General features: G+C 40.6%; 1 protein-coding gene and 1 long non-coding RNA gene across 10 annotated transcripts in view; one reads left to right on the top strand and one right to left on the bottom strand.

The window, feature by feature from the left end:
- gnb1l (guanine nucleotide binding protein (G protein), beta polypeptide 1-like) overlaps positions 1-19,374 on the bottom strand; it is a 33,011-nt gene extending 13,637 nt beyond the window's left edge. Inside the window, exons 1-4 of one of the 8 annotated variants that reach the window (XM_088618770.1) lie at positions 19,295-19,371; positions 8,391-8,452; positions 5,066-5,106; positions 714-829 (exon numbers count right to left, since the gene is read on the bottom strand). In XM_088618770.1, coding sequence (XP_088474896.1) covers positions 714-823 — 110 coding nt within the window. In that variant the 5' untranslated portion in view covers positions 824-829; positions 5,066-5,106; positions 8,391-8,452; positions 19,295-19,371. The other 7 variants (XM_088618769.1, XM_088618767.1, XM_088618764.1 and 4 more) reach the window with 7 other exon arrangements.
- LOC148641476 (uncharacterized) lies at positions 7,864-9,502 on the top strand. 2 transcript variants are annotated; one of them, XR_015929886.1, is made up of 2 exons: positions 7,864-8,441; positions 9,309-9,502. It is a non-coding gene; the product is annotated as an uncharacterized LOC148641476 (long non-coding RNA). The 2 variants fall into 2 exon arrangements; XR_015929887.1 differs by lacking the exon at positions 7,864-8,441 and adding an exon at positions 8,700-8,857.
- Positions 19,375-20,478: the final 1,104 nt, after the last annotated feature.

A 20,478-nucleotide genomic window follows, 5' to 3' on the forward strand; every position in this document is an offset into this window, starting at 1 on the left:
GAGGAAAGACACAGTGACAAAAGAGCCCTCGTTTTGGGTGAGAGTGCCCAGCGCTATCCATAATGTTCTGGGATTATCCACTGGGATTGCTCACCAACAGACCAAAACACAGCAGGAATCAAGCACGGAAGGGCCTCAGCGTACATTTGGGGAATGGAGCTCTATTTTTTGTATTTGTGGAAATATTTCAAGTTTCCTTTTCAATCTGCCAGGCAGTTTGTCATTCTTGCTTAAATTTAGATGCATTCTTGCATAGGAACCAAAACCCGTTTCCTTTCAGTTTCAGTTTAGATTGGGAGCTTTCCTGAAGAGGCTTTTTTTAACGAGAATAGGTTTACCTACTGAGATAAAGATGTGTGTCTTCTCCCACGTATATTAGGGTTGACCAATGTCAGTAATTTGGTGGTGAAGGGTTACATAGTACGTTTTGGGCTTTCGAACTCACTTGTACTTTTGGGTCCAGAAATTTGATTTTGAGTTTGTAGTACACTCTCGTCTATCAAGCTGTTTCACAGTCTTTTCTTAACCGACACACTGTTCACAAAAAAACTAAGAACCCATGTTACCTTCCTCAATGTCCCTATGTGTGATGACTCAGACTAGGGTGAGGACTGAGAAATACTCTATGACTGATTAACACCCAGGTTTTTAGAGGAGTATGTACAGTAATTAGGACAGTCGCGCCTCCCCACTCTGACTCGGTGCACACGTACCCAGAGAAGAGCAGAGGGGTCACGGCGTCTCGACAGCTGAAGTGCAGGGTGTTGACTGGGGCGCCGGAGCCCCTCAGGACGAACAGAGGGTCCGGGGGCGGCACGGCCATCTCCCCCTTTGGGGAGAAACAGCAGATGAGCTGCCTGTCAGAAAAGACCGTTCTTGCCTTTCCTGGGAAATTAAAAAGTACTGTTGATCACCCATGGCAATGTAATACAAACAACATTTTTCTAACTTCTTCTTTTTTCAGAATAAAAATAAAACCTGTTGAATCAGTTTTAACGTCACTAAAAATACGCAGTGGAGGTACCTTATCAGTCCAATCTCCTGCTTAGTGTGCTGACAGGAGTGTTGTTCTGAGACTTTTGTAAAACCAGCAATTCTGTAAAAATGCCCTGTATCCTAGTGTCTTTAATTTCTTATAAAACAAATGTATTCTGAATAGTTCATGCTGGTATTCTGAATGTCACAAAGCCATAACTAAACAGTTTGGAGTTAATTTGGAGTGAAGGCTCCAATTGAGGTGATATAATTAGTAGAGAACTACAGGGATCTGATATAGGATCACTAGTCTTCCCAATTTCCCAATGATCTGGATTCTAGTAAAGTAATAAAATAGTGGAGTTTATAGATTATACCAAAATAGTAATGAGAAATATCTGTAGAAGATGCAAAGACTCAAACTGACTTAAATAGAATGCATAACTGGCCAGACACATAGTAGATGATATTTTATACAAATAAGAGGATGGAGACTTAGGTGTTCATGTTGACACTTCAGTTGCGTCTTCTAGATAACGAAGGGAAACAATAAAAAAGCAACATGTTAGGACTGAGTTCAAAACACATCTTTTAACTCGCTGCATATGAAAATTATACAATGCACTGGTAACTACCTTCTTTAGACTATTGTGTATGATTCTGTTCACCACATTGCAAAACCGATAGTGCTACTTGACTAATTTCTGGAATTAGTCAAGAGAAGTAGTCAAGAGAAGAACCAACCAGATGCATTCAAGGCTTAATCTCGTACACTGAGAGGCAGGAACAGAGAAGACTCTGGCCTCAAACGCTCACAATCCACAAAGGCTCTGACAGAAACCCCATGGACTTCTTCAGAGTGAACAGTGAAAACACAGAGGATGCAAATGGAAACCTTGAAGAAGTGCGTTTTAAACTGATAACAGCAGAACGGGAGGCACATATTTACATAAAAGGTTGCTGGGGTCAATATATCCAGCCACAATGTTGAAGCTGACACCCCTGGCGCCTTTCAAGAACCTTGGATCAAATAGTTACTAAAAAACAAACAAGCCAGATGGGCAAAACGCCCCCCTCTTGTCTGCTGTCTGTTCTTGTTCTTTCTTTAATTTAGTGTCTATGTCCAGTTCTCCAATTTCTAATGACCATGTATCTCCCACTACACCTCTCTTTGTGTATCTTATATCCTCAGTTTGTAAAGGGCTATCCCAATAACTGTGTTCTTTTGGTTTTTTTACACCTACTGTAAAGCACTTTCGAGAGGCTACTTTCAAAGGCACGATATAAAATTAAGTGTATTATTCTTAGTAAAAACAAAACTACAATGGACTACAGGATCTGTTGCTGCTCAATGAAATTAAACTAAGTTTATAATAACAAAAAGGTATTTTCAAAAACACAGAGCTCGTGACTAAACATTACTAGCTCGCAATTAGATATCTTTGTCTAAATATATGAACTATAAATATAAATAAAGCCTATGGGCAAGAAGTGCAATTAAAAAAAAAATCAATGACACGTTGATTTTATCCTCATAGGATAGAAACTGTTACCCAATATATCATAAAGCATGTTATGAGACGGCTTAATTACTGTAAACATTACAAACAGACTCAAGATTTTTTTTTTTAGCAGCAGCACTTTTAAAAGAACAGCTCATAAGCTTTAATGTTTGCTGTAGGCAGGGCCTTAAACAAGAAAATAAACCGACCACAAAAGGTTGGTTAAGGCAACTGTGTGTCAATCTTCAATTAAAGCAGATAGATGCCTTGATCCAAATAACTCTGTTCTGATTCCCAGTGAGGGGTCTCCCACCCGAAGAATGTCATCAGAAGCAAAGGAAACTCTTCATCCTGAATTTTGATGGAAGATGGTGGGAACTCTCCACGCACTTCTCCCATAGTGTGATTTACCCACTTGGGCAGACCTGTTTGTTCACTTCACAGACCTGATTTCAATATATAATTATTATTTACCACATCTCCAAACACTGCAGGCTGATTCTGTGTTTAAAGAAAAGATCAGGCGAAGAATCCTCTTTGCTAGACCTATGTTTGCTCTGCGTCATGAAAATAAAAAATAAAAATCTAACAATTAGCTCAGGTCATATCCCCTCCTGTTTTAATGATCCTTCAAACTCCGCTTTTGGTCAGTTACCAAGAGGTTTCCTGCTAAGTGATTTACCCAGTAATTATGAGAGCCTCTGCTTTTTGTTTCTTTCCCACCATTCATTGATGTGATAAGCAGTCAGAGCTGAAACTGGATCCAAAGGCATTTTCAGAGAACTCATTTCATCAGGTTACTGGTTAAATTGTCCATGTTAATCTGTCATCCGAAGACAAGCTTCTGTCCAGCCTTCCTAATTAAGAAAGGACGTCACAGCACCCTTTAGAGAAGATTTTCCCAGTGAGGACAGTCACCCTCAGCTCTGTTCTCTGGTCCCTGGGGTGGGGAGTACACATCACTGCCACAGCGCAAGTACACAGACAGCCCCGCACTGTCCCAAACCTGAGCTAGTCATTACACGGTAATAATGAACTGTGAAAAATTAAACGAGGGACCTCGTCAGCGGTTCAGCCAATAAAGGCTCTCTCTTAAGGCACAGGTTCGGCCCGGTGGAGGACCCTGGACTGTGTCAGCTGACTGCGAACAGGATTCCCCAAGGGGTAGCACTCAACAGGCTCAGTGCCACCAGGATAACCGTTTCGGTGAGCTGGCCAAGAGTCTCTGGGCTCCCTGCAAAGAGTTTCCAGCAACATCCCCAGTGACTGAAGTGAAATTGTGATGTCAGTGAGGGGTGCAACTCTTTTTCAGTCAGGGCAGATAGGTAGGAGGCTCAGAGGAGTCCATCTGCACCTTTCATTAAATTTCAAATTGGGTGAGCATAGAACAAAAAGATAATAAATGATTGAATTGAATGACTGTTTCAGTAGCACAGTCATTGCATACATGCTGTGCATACACATGTACACAATATATACATGTTCTGCAGTTCAGGCTCATAAGCTGCAGCTAAAAACAATAGACAAGACTTGCAATCATGTTTGTGATATTGAGAAGGCAAAAGAATGAAAAGACAGGTAAGAGACATTTTTTCCGTGATTTCTTAATACATACGAGCAATGAAGTAAATCTTAAAAAAATAAAACATTCCTTTCCTATCCCTGAATCTGACAGAGAGCTCTGGCCGGGATAAAAGGTGGATTAACATGCCCGTGCTGCTTTAAAAGTCCTGCTAGCTCGCAGTGAGGAGCTGGTGACACATCTCAAACTGCAGGTTTACTCTCCAAATGTCAATCCAGGCCAGAGCTCAGAGACAAAGCTGGGGCCTGCACCGGCAGGGCTGAGCATTACACACTCCTACACACTGTCTGCGCCCAAGACGACACAAGACAGAACTTCTGAACGGGAGTCGGAAAAATTTCTATGGGTAATGTTTTCTACACAAACTGACTCGGCCCTACTGTTGCTGCCCGGAACCGAATTCATCAAGAGAAATGCACTTTAACCACATTCTCTACTGAAGAAGGACAGCAGAATATAGCTGTCAGTAGCTTTCTGTTTATTTGAATAATAAGGTATGCTAGACAACTGTAACTAATATAGGTCACGGAATTTTTAATTCGCAATCTCAGAATGCAAGTACGATGGTCTTTAAGCCCTGTGCTTATAGTCAATTCTGAGGTCCAGTTATGCTAGAGAATTGTGTCTCAGCAAGTACTGAATAATGCAAAAGGAAAAACACCTAAGATATTACTACAAGTCTCTCCTCAAACTGACTGTGACTCAGTTCTGATTGCAAATTGTAAATTCAGGTCAACAAATCTTTTTGAGCATCACATCCAAATTATTTTCTTTCAAATATTTTACCAAACTCCTGATAGCAACAGGATACCACCAAACCAAAAGATGATCTCTTGCTGGTTCTACCCGTAGATATGATTAAATTTAGAACACTGCAACAAAATGATGGACAAATAAAAGATCTACTGTCTTTTTCTTTGGCGAGTTAATCCTGACTGCTGTGCTTTAATACAGAATGCAATTTCTACTGCTTTTCAGACCTTCAGCACCCCTTCCTATAACTCACAGTGTTTCTTCAGCACTGTAAACTGCAAACCAGCTGCTCCCCTGCAAAAAAACAGGAATTACAGATATTGTCAACTTCAATACATATCTACCCAAACGTCCTTTTACAATATATCTAGTCTCTCTGCCTCCAGTAGAAAATCCTGATAGACTCAGATGTAATGCAGGGTACGTCTTCAGCAGCTTGATGTTTAATAAAGGAAAAACAAAGTCTTTTTATATCTGACTCCTGCTCCAGAACAGCACAAGTCAAATGCAGGACAACGGGTCAGACTCTGCACCGTTAAACTGGACAGTGTCCTATTAATATTTAATAAAACATGCTAGGACACAAAAAAGAAAAAATGATTAACTTCAGGGCTTAAAAACCTTTACTGGAAGGTTTGATTCATATAACGGGAGTCAGAGTTTTAACCTTAAGCCCTCTGTCCCTGTGCTGTCCCTTCCTCTCTGTAACAAGGCAACAAAGATTGAAGGTTCTTCTCCCTGTGTAACAGATAAGACCGCAACAGTAATCTGACTCTAAGTCTTTGGATAAAGGCAGTTTGTCTCTTCTTGGCTCATCTGTCAACACCTCCTTGGTAATTAGGCCTAATTATGAGAGAGAGTTAGCTTCCCCTTCATGTTATTAAATAAGTCCAAGGAACTACAGCCAGGTGTCTTTCAACACGCAGAAGGGCTGGCGACCTTCAGATCAAACGAAGGTACTATCTGTGCCCCTGAGTTCCTTTCTTTTGGGGGTGGCGGTGGGGGGTTTGAGAGGTTGGGGAGACTGACTGGCAATTTTATTGTAGGGTTCAAAGATTGGGAATCTGCTGTCCGCATTCCTCTGCTGCATTTTTTTTTTTGGCCCTGTCCCTTCCTTTGGTGCGGGTGTCATGTGATAGGCAGATACCCACCTGATCGGGCTGCTTCCATATTTCTGTTCAAACTGGCCATTCATAAAAACACTAGGCCACTTATGAAACAAATACAAAGGGCCGTTATGGGAACTATATGCCTTGCTTGACAAATCCTATTATACTAAGTCAAGGTTGAAATAATATCTCCGACAGTTGTGATCCTATATGAAGAGAGCACATAGTGAAGTTTAGTTCCTGATGTTGTGGTTCTTTCTGGCCACTGGCATCTATCAAGCACTCTTCTGACAACCCACAGGAAATAGCTTTCCACACAGCCAATATAACACACTTATAAATAAGTACTATTAAAATACTGTTGAAATCATTCAGGTTGTACAGTTTGCTATTCTTACACATATATTTCTCCCCATCCATTTTTTGCAAATTAATAGTTGTGATCTCTTGTGATGCGATTGACGATGTTAGCACGGAAAGCTCAGTCCAACCCTCCCTCCTTTTTCGTGTAATACACTAAATTTAAGAACCGCATAAGAAAAGAAGCCTATCGTTGTGAAGACCCCTATTGATTCTTTTTTGCATATTTCAATTGGTAACCTCAATGAAAATATAAACTTTGGCTATGCAACATATTTAGGGAATGGCACTCTAGAAGTCCAATAAATAGTGAAGTGGTAGAACAATTAAAATATACTTCGGAATGCTTCACAATGAAACTGAGCGAGCTACTATTTATTACTTGAAATAAAACAATAACCAAGCACGAATTATTTCTCATATTTGTATGCACTGCTGACATACAAGAGTACTTTTTTCGGCTTTTCACAAAGCTGTCCCAACGAAGCTTGAAATGCAGCCGAATTTGTGGCTCAGTTGTTAGTCATTTTCACCTTTAGTGAGCTTTTCTGCGGGGTCTGCCAGATCGAAAAGCCGAATTCTCTCAAAAGGAAACAAATGTGCTGAATGGGAACCCAAGTCTATTATAAAGTCCAGTTAAATAAACAAGGTAGGAAGTTCCTACGACGCACGCCCTTTATTGTAAAGAAGAAAATTCGGAATTTTTGCTGGAAAAACAACAGAATGAAAGATAGAGTGCAAAGCCAGACACAAGTGCCCCCACGCCCACTGTCACTCAGACCCTGAGCAGGGGAAGGTGCTGTATTGTTCCCCTCAGTGGCCTGAATGCTGTGCAGAGGAACACAAGATAAGGAGTGAATGGTGGCCTCGTTGGATTTGAAAAACTGATGGCACTTTGTTTCAGGGCCCTGATTTAGGAGGTTACTACTCCTTGTGGTCAACAGCTCTGTCATCCTTATCTGTTCACGTTATCATTAATTACCTTGAACAGGTGTTTCATACACCACTGCCTGTAAAGAGCTGTGCTAGGAGGCAGATGTACCTTTTTTTTTCCCTTTTCCAAGTAGTCTTTTCTCCATAAAATATTGTTTTTCAGCAGAACTCACCTGCTAAGACATAATTTGTTTTGCTCACTTGGTCTCACCAGTGTTGACAGTCAACACTGCACTTGCTCAATCTATTGTGTCAACATGCACTTTGCAAAAACTCCTTACTTCTAGGGCTTTATGGTACACTAAGCTATACCTGCTCCCATTACCTTACATGACTTAGAATTTCTTATAGTAAAATAGTGAAGGGACTGTACATCCTCTGGGTTAACATTAATGACAATCTGGGGAACCAGCAGATCATGTGCCCAATCTCCTTAATCAATTTCTATGATTAAGAAACGGGATCTTTCATCTCATCCCTCCTTTTTGCTCTGTCAACACTAAGTCAGACAAGGACATGTACTAAGAACATTGTGGGGGCACAGGATATTAGAAAAGATGGTTAACCAAACTATCCCAGTGGCTATCCTACTTACTGTAGGATGTGGTAATCCATTTAGTTAAATGACATATTTTGATTGAATGTCGCATGTGAAAAGCTGACTGGAACTACTACACAATCGAAATAAAAGGCAGACACATTTCATATCACACTTGCTCATCGCCAACATAAGTAAAAAACTTTTTTTTTTCCTTTTTAAATATTTTAAACTGTGCCTTTTGTGTCAAAACGGCGTTCATTTCACGATAGAAAGGCTTGTGATGCTGGATTCAGCAAAACAGGTCGTATGTTCTTTAATCAGCACATCCAATACATTTATTCATGTTGTTGTAGCGTTCTGCACTCTGGTCATGGAATTCCGGGTGTGTGAGCTGACCCTTCCCCTGGATCTGCTTCAAACATGCTCACTTTCGTTCTCTCTACCCCCTAAAAATGAGGGGAGACATATCTCTGTCCTCTTTCTCTAGCTCAGATGCTGTAAATTATCAAGGGCAAAGAGACCCCTGTGAACCCGTTCTACTACACTCACTTGAGGAATAAGGTAGAGCGGTGTCTTACACTTTACCTGTATATATGTGTAAGTCAATTGTATAAACATCCGAATTCACTACGCACCTGATGAAAAGGCTTCTCAATACGGAGTCTCCCGGGTGACAACACAATGAGGTATGAAGACTCTGTAACAAAGAGGTCATTATTGAACACTCCGTGTAAAAACGCTTTTGAAAACATTAAAAAAAAACATGACATTGTTCTTAAATTTCAGCTTATTCACATCAGAGTGTCATCTTTTTCTAAAAGCGTTTGAAATTAAGTGTAAATTACTTAAGAACTGGAGACGAATTTTAATAGCAAAGACTACATTAAAATAAATACTTAATTTTTCACGTGGATTCACATTGAATCCAATTGCTATCAGAGAAACGAAATGAAGCTGCAATTGAATTAAAACCTCATGTCTCAACTAGACTTGAGATTTTCTTTTCCGATACTGCAAATCGTCATCTTTTTACATTAAAAACCAAATACTATCCGTAGTGCCTAAAGGGAGTCATGAATTTATAAATTCGAATGTACATTTGGTAAGTATACTGTACATTCTGCTATTATAAAAAAAACTGGAGAGAAGCTTCTATAATTCCTTTTAATTGCCACATTTCTGTAAGGTTAAGAAAAATCTGTATAAACTGCAACTTTTACTACGCTTACGTTTATAACTGCCTTTTCTTAAGCACGTGTATTACGCTATTTGAGAATCCTGCATAAAGGGTTTCAAATAATGACAACAGAAATGACGGCTTTCTCGATTTTAATGTAACAAACTCACTGCAAGAAATACGTACAATAGTGTTTATTTCACTGGAAGTATAATAAAGAGAAACAGAAGATCGCGACAAACGAAGTCTACCAAACAATTTCACTACTGCGACTCATCCTGTGAACTGCAATCAAATAACATAACTTTGCTTTTTGAAAGTACTTGAAAACGAGCTTAGCTGTTTTAACGCCAAGCTACTTCACTCTCATTTTCAGCATACACACCTAACTCATGAGTTCAGCAAAATATGCGACAGAGAAGCGGAAGGACCCAAACCAGAGCGTGGAGGCGACCTAATACATGCCTGATTGTCGAGGCGAAGGGAACCGTGCAGAAGAGCCGCGCGTGCTCGATGCGGCGAATTGCCACCTGTTGTCTATAGCCTTTTATTAAACGATACTTTCAAAATGTTTCCTGTCGCCCCCTTGCTTTTAGATTTAACATAATTCGGATACATTATGTTTCAATGACCACAGAATTAATAAAGTAACTGAATAGGGCAATTCAAATCTCTAATGCCTTTAGCGGGTGGATCAATCGGCAATCACATCTGTGAGAAACTGATTTCCTCACATTTTTTCAGGTGAATCCAATATATAAATATATGTTGCCTTTTAAAAATGCATAGACCTAAAAGGTCAACATTTGGCTATCTTAGATTTTTTTTGTATTCATGAAGTAGGCACAGCTGCTGGGCTGTAACCTAGACAGCAGTATTAATTGTACATTTTTGTCTTTGTGTTGTTTAATATTACAGTACAGTGGTCAGGGACACTGGGCTGTAGAAGGTACTGTCTTTCATGTGGGACATTAAGCAAAAGTCCTATTCTGTCTAAATTCTGACTGAAAAGGTCCAAACATTGTATTGGATGCAAGATAAAGTAGTAATTGAACTTAAACTGGCCCTTAAAGATTTTTTGCTAGAAAAGGCAGATATAAAATAGGATGGTAATTAAGAACATGGGGATCCAATACAGATATTTTTAAAACGGGTGTGACAGCAGCAAAAATTAACTTTACAGGAACAAGAATGGATTTCAGTGACACGTTTATAATAGCACCAAACGCAGAAAAGGCAGGTATGAGCAGGGGTTTGGGAAAAGGTAGTAGGTCTTAGAAAAACCCAAACTGTACAAAATGAAAATAAGTTAGACCTTCATAGGCATGTCTTCTCTTTACTGGGGGTCACCTGAGCAGGAAGGAGCAGTGGCTATACTTGTGGATTAGAAACTAGTACTTCACATTATTATTATTGCTCTAGCTGTATATGCAAATACTTACTGTATACAAGAAGTCAAGTAGTTAATCACTGTGGGAACAAGGTAGCAATAATTTTGCTGAACTTTCCTAAAATATTTAAACAAGGTGATTCACCCTTTAGACCTGATATCATGGAGAAAAGCTGGGGTATGCGAAAAGACGAATTCCTAATGCAAGAAATTGTATAGGGCTAATAAAGAATCATTATCATTATCATTATTATCTTCTGTTTTTTGTCATGTGTTTATACGTTTACGTTGTGGTTGTTTTTAAAGAAACCCTTTGAAGAATCTCGTATCCGTGTTCATCACTCATTGAAAGGCAAATTACAAGCGTCCTGCTTGTCACAGCTCTGACGGGGAAGAGAGACAACACAAGCACAGTGAAAAAAAATTAGTACAATGATTTTTCATTGCTGCTTCTGTTTTGGTTATCCTACTATGATTTCTGCATGAGTTCTTCTTTAAAAAGGCGTTAATTCTCTGGAGATTACCAATGAAAGCTGTTGACAGAATGCTTTTTGCTGCTTATTTGAATCAAAAGCATGCGTATTATCACAGACACAATTTAACCATCAGGTCTTTTGTATATTAATCACATTTATATGTTACAATTCAACAAAACCTGATATGATGTAGAGAGTTTATAAATAGTGCATGTCTGTAGATACATAAAAAATGTAAAATTAAAAATGTAAAAGTATTGATTTGTGAATTTAGTTTATAATAATAATAACGACAAAAACGTGAGCTGTAATGTTCTTTAACCGACACAGTTTTCAGAGGAATTATTAACCTAGCCTTGGGTATTCTGCAGCTGACAGGGTACTAATACATTCTTTTATGCTTTACTCTTAAATAGGATTAGATGGAGCATCCATTTAGTGTAGCAATGTTTGTTAAAGTTTTCTTCAACTACTCATTTCTTTGTAGAAATCCAAGGTACCACAAAGACACAAAGGTGATAAATGAGAGGAAGTCACTTGGTCTAATTTGCTCATTTGGTAGCTGGCAGCCTGTGTTGAAAAAAAACAAAACTTTTGTTTGTCCTAAAGAAGTCTAATTCAGGAAATGAATGCTAGGCAGGTATGAGCTATAAGAGCCTTTTATAGGTATTATACCATACAAACAAACTGCTCTTTATTTTTTATGCTTTTTCAGTCGTATTGGGGAAAAGAAATCCTTAGGCCTTTAATCCACAGAGCACACAGTGTTCCTTTCATTAATGCACTGGAAGAAACCTCTATTTGTCCATTCCTATCATGGCAAAGCAGGTTTCAAGCTCGGCTGGGTTTGAGTTATAAGATTAGGTGAAACCAGAGTGTTTTAAACCCCTTTTGATGCCCTGGATTAGACCAAAACCAGGACTAGCAGTGCCTTTCTCTGGGAAGCTAAATTAAACAGTAAGCAATATAGGCTGTGTGTCAACGCGCAGGTGTTTGGGAAAACACAAAGAGAAAAAAAATGAAATCCGTTGGGCTCTCAGAAAAGCAAAGCTGGGAAAATCTTGGGAGATGTGTATTAGCAGCCGAGTTCAGTAAACCAGGTATTTTCCTTGCCAGCTTCAAAGGGGAGACTCTCCATTTCAGAATGTGAACAATAACATGAGTCGGTCTCACTGTTGTCCATACGTCGCACCCATTAATCTATATAAAGTGAAAGGTGAATGTAACATTTTTCTATACATATTTATTTCTTGCTTGTTGGATACTGAAGCATGGGTAGTTTACTGGGTAGAGCACTTCTTTTGATGAGCTAGGATGCGTTGCAGCAGGGAAGAGTAACTGTTCATGTGCACTCATGCCTGTAGCATCTGGGAACAGTAAGAGGTGGGCACACCACGGTTTCCAATTAAGGCGTAGCAGGCTAACTAATTACAGAAAGTGCAGGTCGAATGATCATGACCCCCGCCAGGGATGCTGTTAAAAAGTAGCTGCTGGCACGGCCCACACCAGCCTGCATTATTAAAAACGGTGCAAAATTGTGAATTATTTGTGGAAAGCACGGCCTTCTCGGTTTACCCTGAGCGGGCAACAAAAGCTGCGAAGGTGACCGAGGGTGTTGCACTCTCCCTGGGAGTGAGACAGCCATTGTTCGCCGTGCCAGGAGGGGAAAGGAAATCCCTGGACTAAGCATGACCCTGAAAACCTTACCTTTTCCCTGCACAGGGCAGACGGCTTGCATTACACCAAGCACATCATGGAATTAGAACAGGTTTTACTTAAGGTACACCACGTGCTCCAGTCTGCATTTCATGAATTGCATTTCAGTCCGCAGAAGCTGGAAGAGCTCCTATTCCTGGGTTTAACATACAGGGCCAATGGATTTATGGAAGTATTTCTGATAAATCAACTAACGGAAATTCCCAAGCTATGGGCGTACTGTATAACAGATCAGAGAAATGAGAGTGAACTTCGGTATTTTGGTCAGTGCAGAGTTATGTTTTTATTTCTAGGAGAAAATATATATATATATATTTCCATGTTGTATAGTCATGCTTAAATACACTTTCTAGAAACCAATATTGAAAAATCTGATAAACGTTGGTAATTTTGTTTTGCGGAGTTATTTCAATCAACTCCTGAAACAAAAGGTGAAAAAGCCAGTCTTCTGTAAACCCATTGTTGTATCCTAGTCACACAAATCGCATTATTAGGGATACCGGAGGATTTTCAGAGACTTTTGGGCGATTCAAGGCTCATAATTCCTGCATGATTAAGACATGACTCTTGCAAGACAAAACCAGCTACAGTGCACCAAGATCCATCAAATGTACTTAGATAGACCAGAGGTCTTTGTCAATCTCATTGTTGTGTGTAACACTGGTGTGTTGAGGTGACTACATTAATTTATACAAGACCAAAGTAAAAGTCACCAAATGAGCTGAGGCTATTTAGCTCAGTATTTTTGCTTATAAAGTACATTCCTATATTAGTGTATATATAATTTGCCTAACATTCTATAAAGCAGTCTTTGTGGAACGTCAAAACCCAGCAGCACAAGCCTGCTGTTCTACACTGTGTCAGCCAGCTCACTGCCTGTTACAGAGCACAATGTAGCCTGCTGGCACTCTCCATCTGGGTGTGTCAGGTGTGCGAGTGACCAGACAGCTCTGCCAGGCCAGCACAGCCTGGAAACAAGGGCCGCACGCCCACAGGCAAGAAACGTTTAGCCTCTGTAAATGTGAACTTGTATGAAGCTCAAACTAGTAGCAGCTGATTAACTACACCATCAGACAGGCACAAGCAAAGCACACCGAACCATCTGCCAGCTGCAGAGCCATCATTGGTCCGGGTTCAAAGCCGTAGTTGTGAAGAGGGGCTGGCCTCCTTCAGTTTTTCCTGCACATTCAGGCACAGTTAGTCAGGCTGCAAACTGCAGTCTTCTGGAACAGCACGAGAATGAGATTTCTTTAATACATTGTGCCAATCCCTGAGAGAGAAAACTACCAGAGCAAAGTAAGAGCTGACCTCAAAAAGAGTAAGAGACACATTCTTCTCTCTCGAATGTCTTTCTGGAGATTGTTCTTGAGTTTGGTGCACTCGCTGTTTTCAGCCTTTTCCGAGTTGGGAAAAGCTGCTTTAATGGAATACAAGATCAACGCTCACCAGCCAGAAGGCTTGGATGAAAATCTGTCTTGTATCAGAGTGATCCCTCAAGGAACACCTGTTCTGTATGCAGGCTTTCAAAATCTCACCATGTCAAGGTCAGTGAGAAAGAAACATCTTCCCTCCCACATCACCAAACTGGCTTAATTAGAGGATGTGGATGGTGCTGTATGCATACGAAGGTACATTTAATTGAAAGATGTCTTCGCCCAAAAGGTCAGGAGAGTATAAAACAAGCTACAAGTCAGTCGATATCCTGACTTTCCTCTGGAAAAGGCAATTCTCATTTGCAACTATTATCATGTTCTTATAAAAGTCACGAGATTGGTGTATTGGACATTTAAACCTTTAAAAGTGTCCCTCTTTGTAGTGATGAGCCATAGAGTAACCAACCAATTGAGCACTACGTCCAAGCACCTCATGAGTCTTTAAGAGGTAACAAACACTGTGGATCAATGTTCTGAAAATGGTAACTGTTTAAAGAAATGTCCTAAAAGTGAATCGGGAAAACGTGTATTAAATCTCTACTAAGATTTGAAGGACAAGCACCTCGTCTCACAGGATTCACAAAGAGCTGGATATGTCAGCAGCAGATCCAGTTTGGTAAAGCAACTAATTTACCAACTAATTAGAGTCAAAGTGCTACTGACCATGTCAGAGGAAACCACAATTGCAAAGAGCCTGTTTCTCCTTAATAGTAGTTTAAAGTTGACAGAACCAATCTTTTTTTGCAGTGGTGAACAATGAGGCCTGCTACATTAAGTGATCCTTTGATCTGATACTCCTTGTGTTCTTACAGCAGAGAATTAAGCATCTCCTCCCTCATCCTAAAACATAATGCCAGGACATGCTGCAACAACCCTAGACTTCTTAGTCTAAAAGGGAGTGAGCTGTAATATCAACAATGACAATCTTTTGTTTAATTCCCTCTTTTTTTCCCTCTCCTGCGGGAGACAGCCTATTTATTAGCTTGCTAATACCTTATATAAACACGGAGAGACGCACGCATGTTTCAAAATGCCAAAGAAAGGGGGTTAAAAAATGCAAAACTTTAAACCCAGGCAGCTGTTTTTTTTTTAATTGATTAAAAACAAACAACTCAAAGTGAAATGTAGGTGTGACTATAGAGCAGGATAGTCCCGGAGGGTCTGCAGGTTTTCATTCCTCTGCTGCTCTTCAAGACCTGACTCTCGGCTAAGCGGGACCAATGCAAGATTTCCCAAGGCCTTCAGCTGCTGAGAACTCCAAGAGACCTTTAAGACTGGTGCTGCGTGCTTGTGATCCAGAGACTGCCGCAGTGCCTCCCAGCAGCCTGAGCCTCTCCGGCTCACAGTTTAGATGGGACGAGCTCAAAATCCGGCAGAAAGAAACATTACAGGACCACCGAAACCGCTTTCGGTGGGAGTGCATGCTCAGAAACCATCTAAAACGATTGCACCGCATTCTTTCAGCACACAGGATACCAAGCTACCCATCCCGAGACTTCTCAAAAGCACGCGTTTTTGCTCCAGCCCCCCTTCTCCCACCCCCTCCCCCCCCACCACGTGCCTCATAGGGCTCGGGCGGGAATTTGCCTCGCTATTTCCGAGAACCCCTGGAGCGGAGGGACGCGGTGAGACTGGAGACGTCTCAGAGCCAGCGAGCACTGGCGGGCCGTGGGGAAGGGACGGCGGCGGGGCAGCCCAGCAGGAGACGGGACAGGGAGATGGGGCACAGCTCGGGGAAGGGCCAAACCGCAGAGATAAGAAGACCATTCCTGATCCAGGGAATGGGAAGACTGGATGGGAAGATCTGGATCAGACGCTGCCAATCTTATCACAGAGATGCAAACCTCCTTTCTGATTGATGATGTGAATGTTACAAGTTCTACTGGGCACTGTTGACTGGAATAGCCTAAAGCAGCTATTTTTCAATGCCCGTGAATTGCTATGGTAAAACACTAGTTCTGTTAACTATAATACCAGATTTTTTTATTAAAAAAAGGGACCGCAGACTCCATATACAATTATGCCCTTTAATTACACATTGCCTTCTCTCCCACTGTACTATCATTAGATACAAATCAGAGAACAGGAACTGTTTCTGCAATACCACAATCTAATTGCTATCTGATATACTGCTTATTACATAGTCCTCATGCAACCACAAATCTCATCCACTACAATATAGCTCCCATTTGTTTCCCTGCCACCTTTTTACAGTGGTAGTGTTCATACAGTTTGCATTTAAGTCTTTCTTTTAAAATTATGGCATTTGTACTACTAAATCAAATAGCATAATGCATATTTTTGCTCCACTGTAAAAATCACAGAAGGGTGAATGGTAGCAGTCCTACATTCATGCACAAGACAATTAAAATTGAATGTCTTTAGATCAGTTTATGTTTTAAGAATTTTACTGATCATTCATTTTAAGCACATCTGAAAATCAATTGTTCTCCGTGCATGTTCAGCCTGACCCCAATATGCAACATCAGAGGGTCATTAAATACAAACTAGTAAAATAAATAAAATGCTTCAAGACAAAAGAGCATGCAGTGTTGTCAAAAAAGCATGCTTGAGCCAGTGGTTTAATGTGACTGTTATACATCACAGTAATGCCTGGCTTTTTAAAACCAACTTGTGGTTTCTCCTCTGAAATTGGAGTGTTTAATATAGTCCAAGAATTCCTTTGTCCTGAAGACAAACTGAACATAATGAGAGCAAATGTTATTTTCCTATTTGCTTTCTCCCTATAAACAAACCACAAGCACACTGACATACTGAACTGTAAGCAAACTGCATCTCGTCTACAGAAAATGGCTCCTATCAAAGCAAGATCAGCTGCCACAAAGAGATGGAAAGAGAATGTTAAAGAAAAATAGGTCTGCTGTCAGTTTAGGGTTTTTCAAACTCAACTTCCATTTATATACTGGACGCCAATGGTGCAGGGTTATGCATGAGCAGGCAAAACAGGAAACTGAGCATAAATCACTACTACCGTCAACAGAGCTCCAGGCGATTTTCACATGCCATCAGTCAATTGTGCTAAAGAAGCCCATCAATATGGCAGTGTCTGCTCTAAGTGTCAGAAGAATATTGTCTATTGGTCCTGCCAGTCAATCTGCACACTAATGTTTGGCTGTAAAATGGTGAATAGTGTCAAGGAAGAAGATAAGCCAATGATTTATATCTATCTGTGTCAGACTGATAATACAGAGCTACAGGCAAGAAGAGACTAGCTCCATTTGGCAAGAACCTATGCTTAAAAAAAGATACAAGAAGACACAGCATCAAAAAATGAATGCCCGATTAAGTTAATCAGAGTTTCAACTACAGAGATGTTCTTCATTAATGCTCTCAGGAACATACAGCGGATTATTTCCTTCTTTAGTCTGACAGTAGATAATACACTGTGCAACTCAGATTATCTTGCAACACAGTCCTATTTGCTGGACATTTGCTCATGTTTGGCCTAGTAAAATCTTAAATTATTTGCAGTAATTCAAAGAAAATGTATATATTATTTGCAGTACATGGTTATTAACCTAATCTAAAAGACTGGCCCTTGTGTAAAAAAACTGAATAAGATGTTAATGGTATAAAAAACAAAAGGTTAAACTCTCCCAGAAACAACTGGGTAGTGATTGGACGTGGGCTGGCTCAATGAGTGAATCCCTCACTCTAACTGCTGGTCGAGATGAAAGGGTTTTTCACCTTTCCAGGCTAGGAGAAACAAAAACTAAACAGAATTTTGTGACAAAGTAGGAAAATGCTTCTAATTACAAAAGCAAGATCAACACATCCATGACATGCGCTGTCACACAGGCTGTGTGGGAGTGTTGCTTTTAAAAACACTTGGGAGGAAAAGCTTCCTATTTTTCCAAAGGCCCCCCTGGACAGTCTGATGGTCCTCAGGAGGCCAAGTGGAGTCCTCACAGCCCTGATTACATGATTGCAAGCAGGAGTCCCCAAGTGTGGGTACACGAATGGTTCAGCCACCCTCAAGGATAAGCAGGCTCAAGTCTGCTGTGGCTCACTGCATGACTGTGGCCCCTGTGATGTGCAGAGAACCTGTGAGCTTACAGTGATGTCAGTGAGCGCCACCTCACTACTCCATCTAACTCTTCTGTATGGCTCTGTGGCAGTCTTACTGTGGGAAACAGATGCTGTAATAAATAAGCAAGGATTTCAACAGAAAGTGCTCACCATCCTCATTCTCTTTGCCCTGGTACAGGAACCGCAGTGGTGAGAGGAACTTAACAACTGTCAATTCTAATTTAGCAGGCAGTTAAAAGGAAAAAATGAGCTGGATTCCACATTGAGCTCTGGATAAAATAAAGAATGTGCCCTACTGTACCCCAACAATGGAGAGCAGATTTAAATATTAGCATAGCCAAGCCGTTAAGTGCCTTTTCTAGCATTTTTCTTCTAGTTATGACTTTACATCATTCTTCATTCTCCTTTATTTAAAAACAAAAGAAAGTCATTTAATGTCGGAGACAACATCTAATTAACAAATTGAAGCAACGAATATGAAATTCCTGTACAAACATGTTGACAAAGCTAATTACAGGGTGAAGATCTTAAATTGTTGTTGTTTTTTTACGCCTCTTCCGAAATAGACAGGCAGCTATAAACTAAAGGAATTACTTGTCAATGTTGGTAATTGGGTTCAACCGCAATGAGGCAATCGGATATCTCATCATTGTAAAGGAGACTTCAAGTGACAGGATTGTGTTTTGCAGCTGGTGGTAGGGGGCAGCACATACATATTTGGGTTACCACAGTGGTTTATTATTATTAACCAGAGGCACAGGGGTCCCCAGAATCTCTATGCCCAGAACGGCATTGTCTAAAATCAGCAGCACTCAGTCTCCCACTGTGAACGGGACTTGTACTTCTGCTTTTAATGTGTTAGAATTTGAGATGATGCCACCAGAATAATTGTGATGAATCATCACAGTATCTCCTGACAAAAAGAATCTGGGGACATCCCCATCACATTTTTTTTTTATAAAGCAAATGACTTCTTCAACCCTTAATCAGAAAGTCAAGACTCCGTACAGGATACACATGCTGATCAGGATTCACAACTTGACCAGCACGTCTTTAGAAGGTGGGAGAAATCGGTTCACCAGGGGAACTCCACAGCTGCCCCAATCTACAATCAAACCCAGGACAATGGAGCTGTGAGGTAGGAGCACTAAGCACTGCATCATCATGTCACACATCACAACTTCTTTCACATCTAAAAGTGCAAAAAGAATCTTTCATCCTATCATTGCTGGAAAGCAGAGACTTGTAACAAAAAGGGGAGTCAATGGGAAATTCCCCCAAAGATGGAAGAACAAACCTGTGTGTGAGAGGTGGTGGCTTTCACTTTGTCCTCCGGTGTGTATCAGTGTCTCTCAGCTCTGCTGATGAGAGGAAAGCTCTTCAGTTCGCTCCATGTGTTCTGAGGCCCTGCTAAACACTGCCAAAGCATGAATCAATGCAATATATTTAACCAGAGCAAAAACGCAGAGTCGTGATAGCACTTCCATCCTGAATTTGCTGCTACAAAGAGGGAGACCTGACAACGTGAGCCTATGATTCCTCCACCAACGGGCTGGGAAATGAGAAGGATGCTGTGGATTGAAGTCCGGAATAGAAAGGTCCAAAATGAAAGTGGAAGTAAAGAGGAAGCATTCAGCACTTGCAGATAACAAGCCTGGATTTTCCAGCACGCCAGTGCAAAACTATTTTAAATTACTCTTGAAGTTATGACAAGCAGTAATACTCACCGAAACCTTTCAAAGACATTATTATTCAATTCAAGATCGGGGCCTGCTTCATTCTAAGAAAAATCGGAATTGCCTCAAGTCACAGAGGGTGAATACTTCTTTCTGCAACTCCACAGGAGTCAAAATCAGCCCGGCTCATTTTAGCACCATCTCTTCCAAATTTAGATAAAACACAAAGCTTGATGACTCTTCACGTCAGCAGCACCTATTCTCACCCGTACTTTAAAAAATACTTTTGTATAGAAGCCTTTTAATCTTTTCAATAAGCTGTGCACAGATATCTACAGAAGGAGGATTGCACTGATTACCTATGGGGTAGCTTTGTCTCCCCCCCTCCTCTACTGCCTAAAAACAGAGCAGTGGAACCCCAGCAGCTTACAGAGTAGTTCTGTTTTGATAACAGGCTGGTTTACATTCAAGTTTGGGCAGAAATCGAAACCCCTTGTGTGTTTTTTTGTGCAGATCTCTGGACTCCTCCCTGCCCAGCCCCATTCAAATCCCAAGCCAGTCTTGCACACACAAACACATACTCGCAATCTGACAGCTGGTAGAAAGCTCATTGAGACAAATAAAGATACCATAATTACCCTGCATTCATTTCTGAAAGTTAATCCCTGACCATTTTAGCCTTTCTGTTTACAGCGTCATTTTGTAAACGTTTACACAGCGCAGAATCTTTTTTTTGGACACAAACTTGAAGCTGTTTAACCAAGGCATTTTTATCTTAATGCTTCCCATTGTGAGTTGAGTGACT

This window comes from Lepisosteus platostomus, chromosome 24 (assembly GCF_059453375.1).
Source record: "Lepisosteus platostomus isolate fLepPlt1 chromosome 24, fLepPlt1.hap1, whole genome shotgun sequence".
Lineage (NCBI taxonomy): Eukaryota > Metazoa > Chordata > Actinopteri > Semionotiformes > Lepisosteidae > Lepisosteus > Lepisosteus platostomus.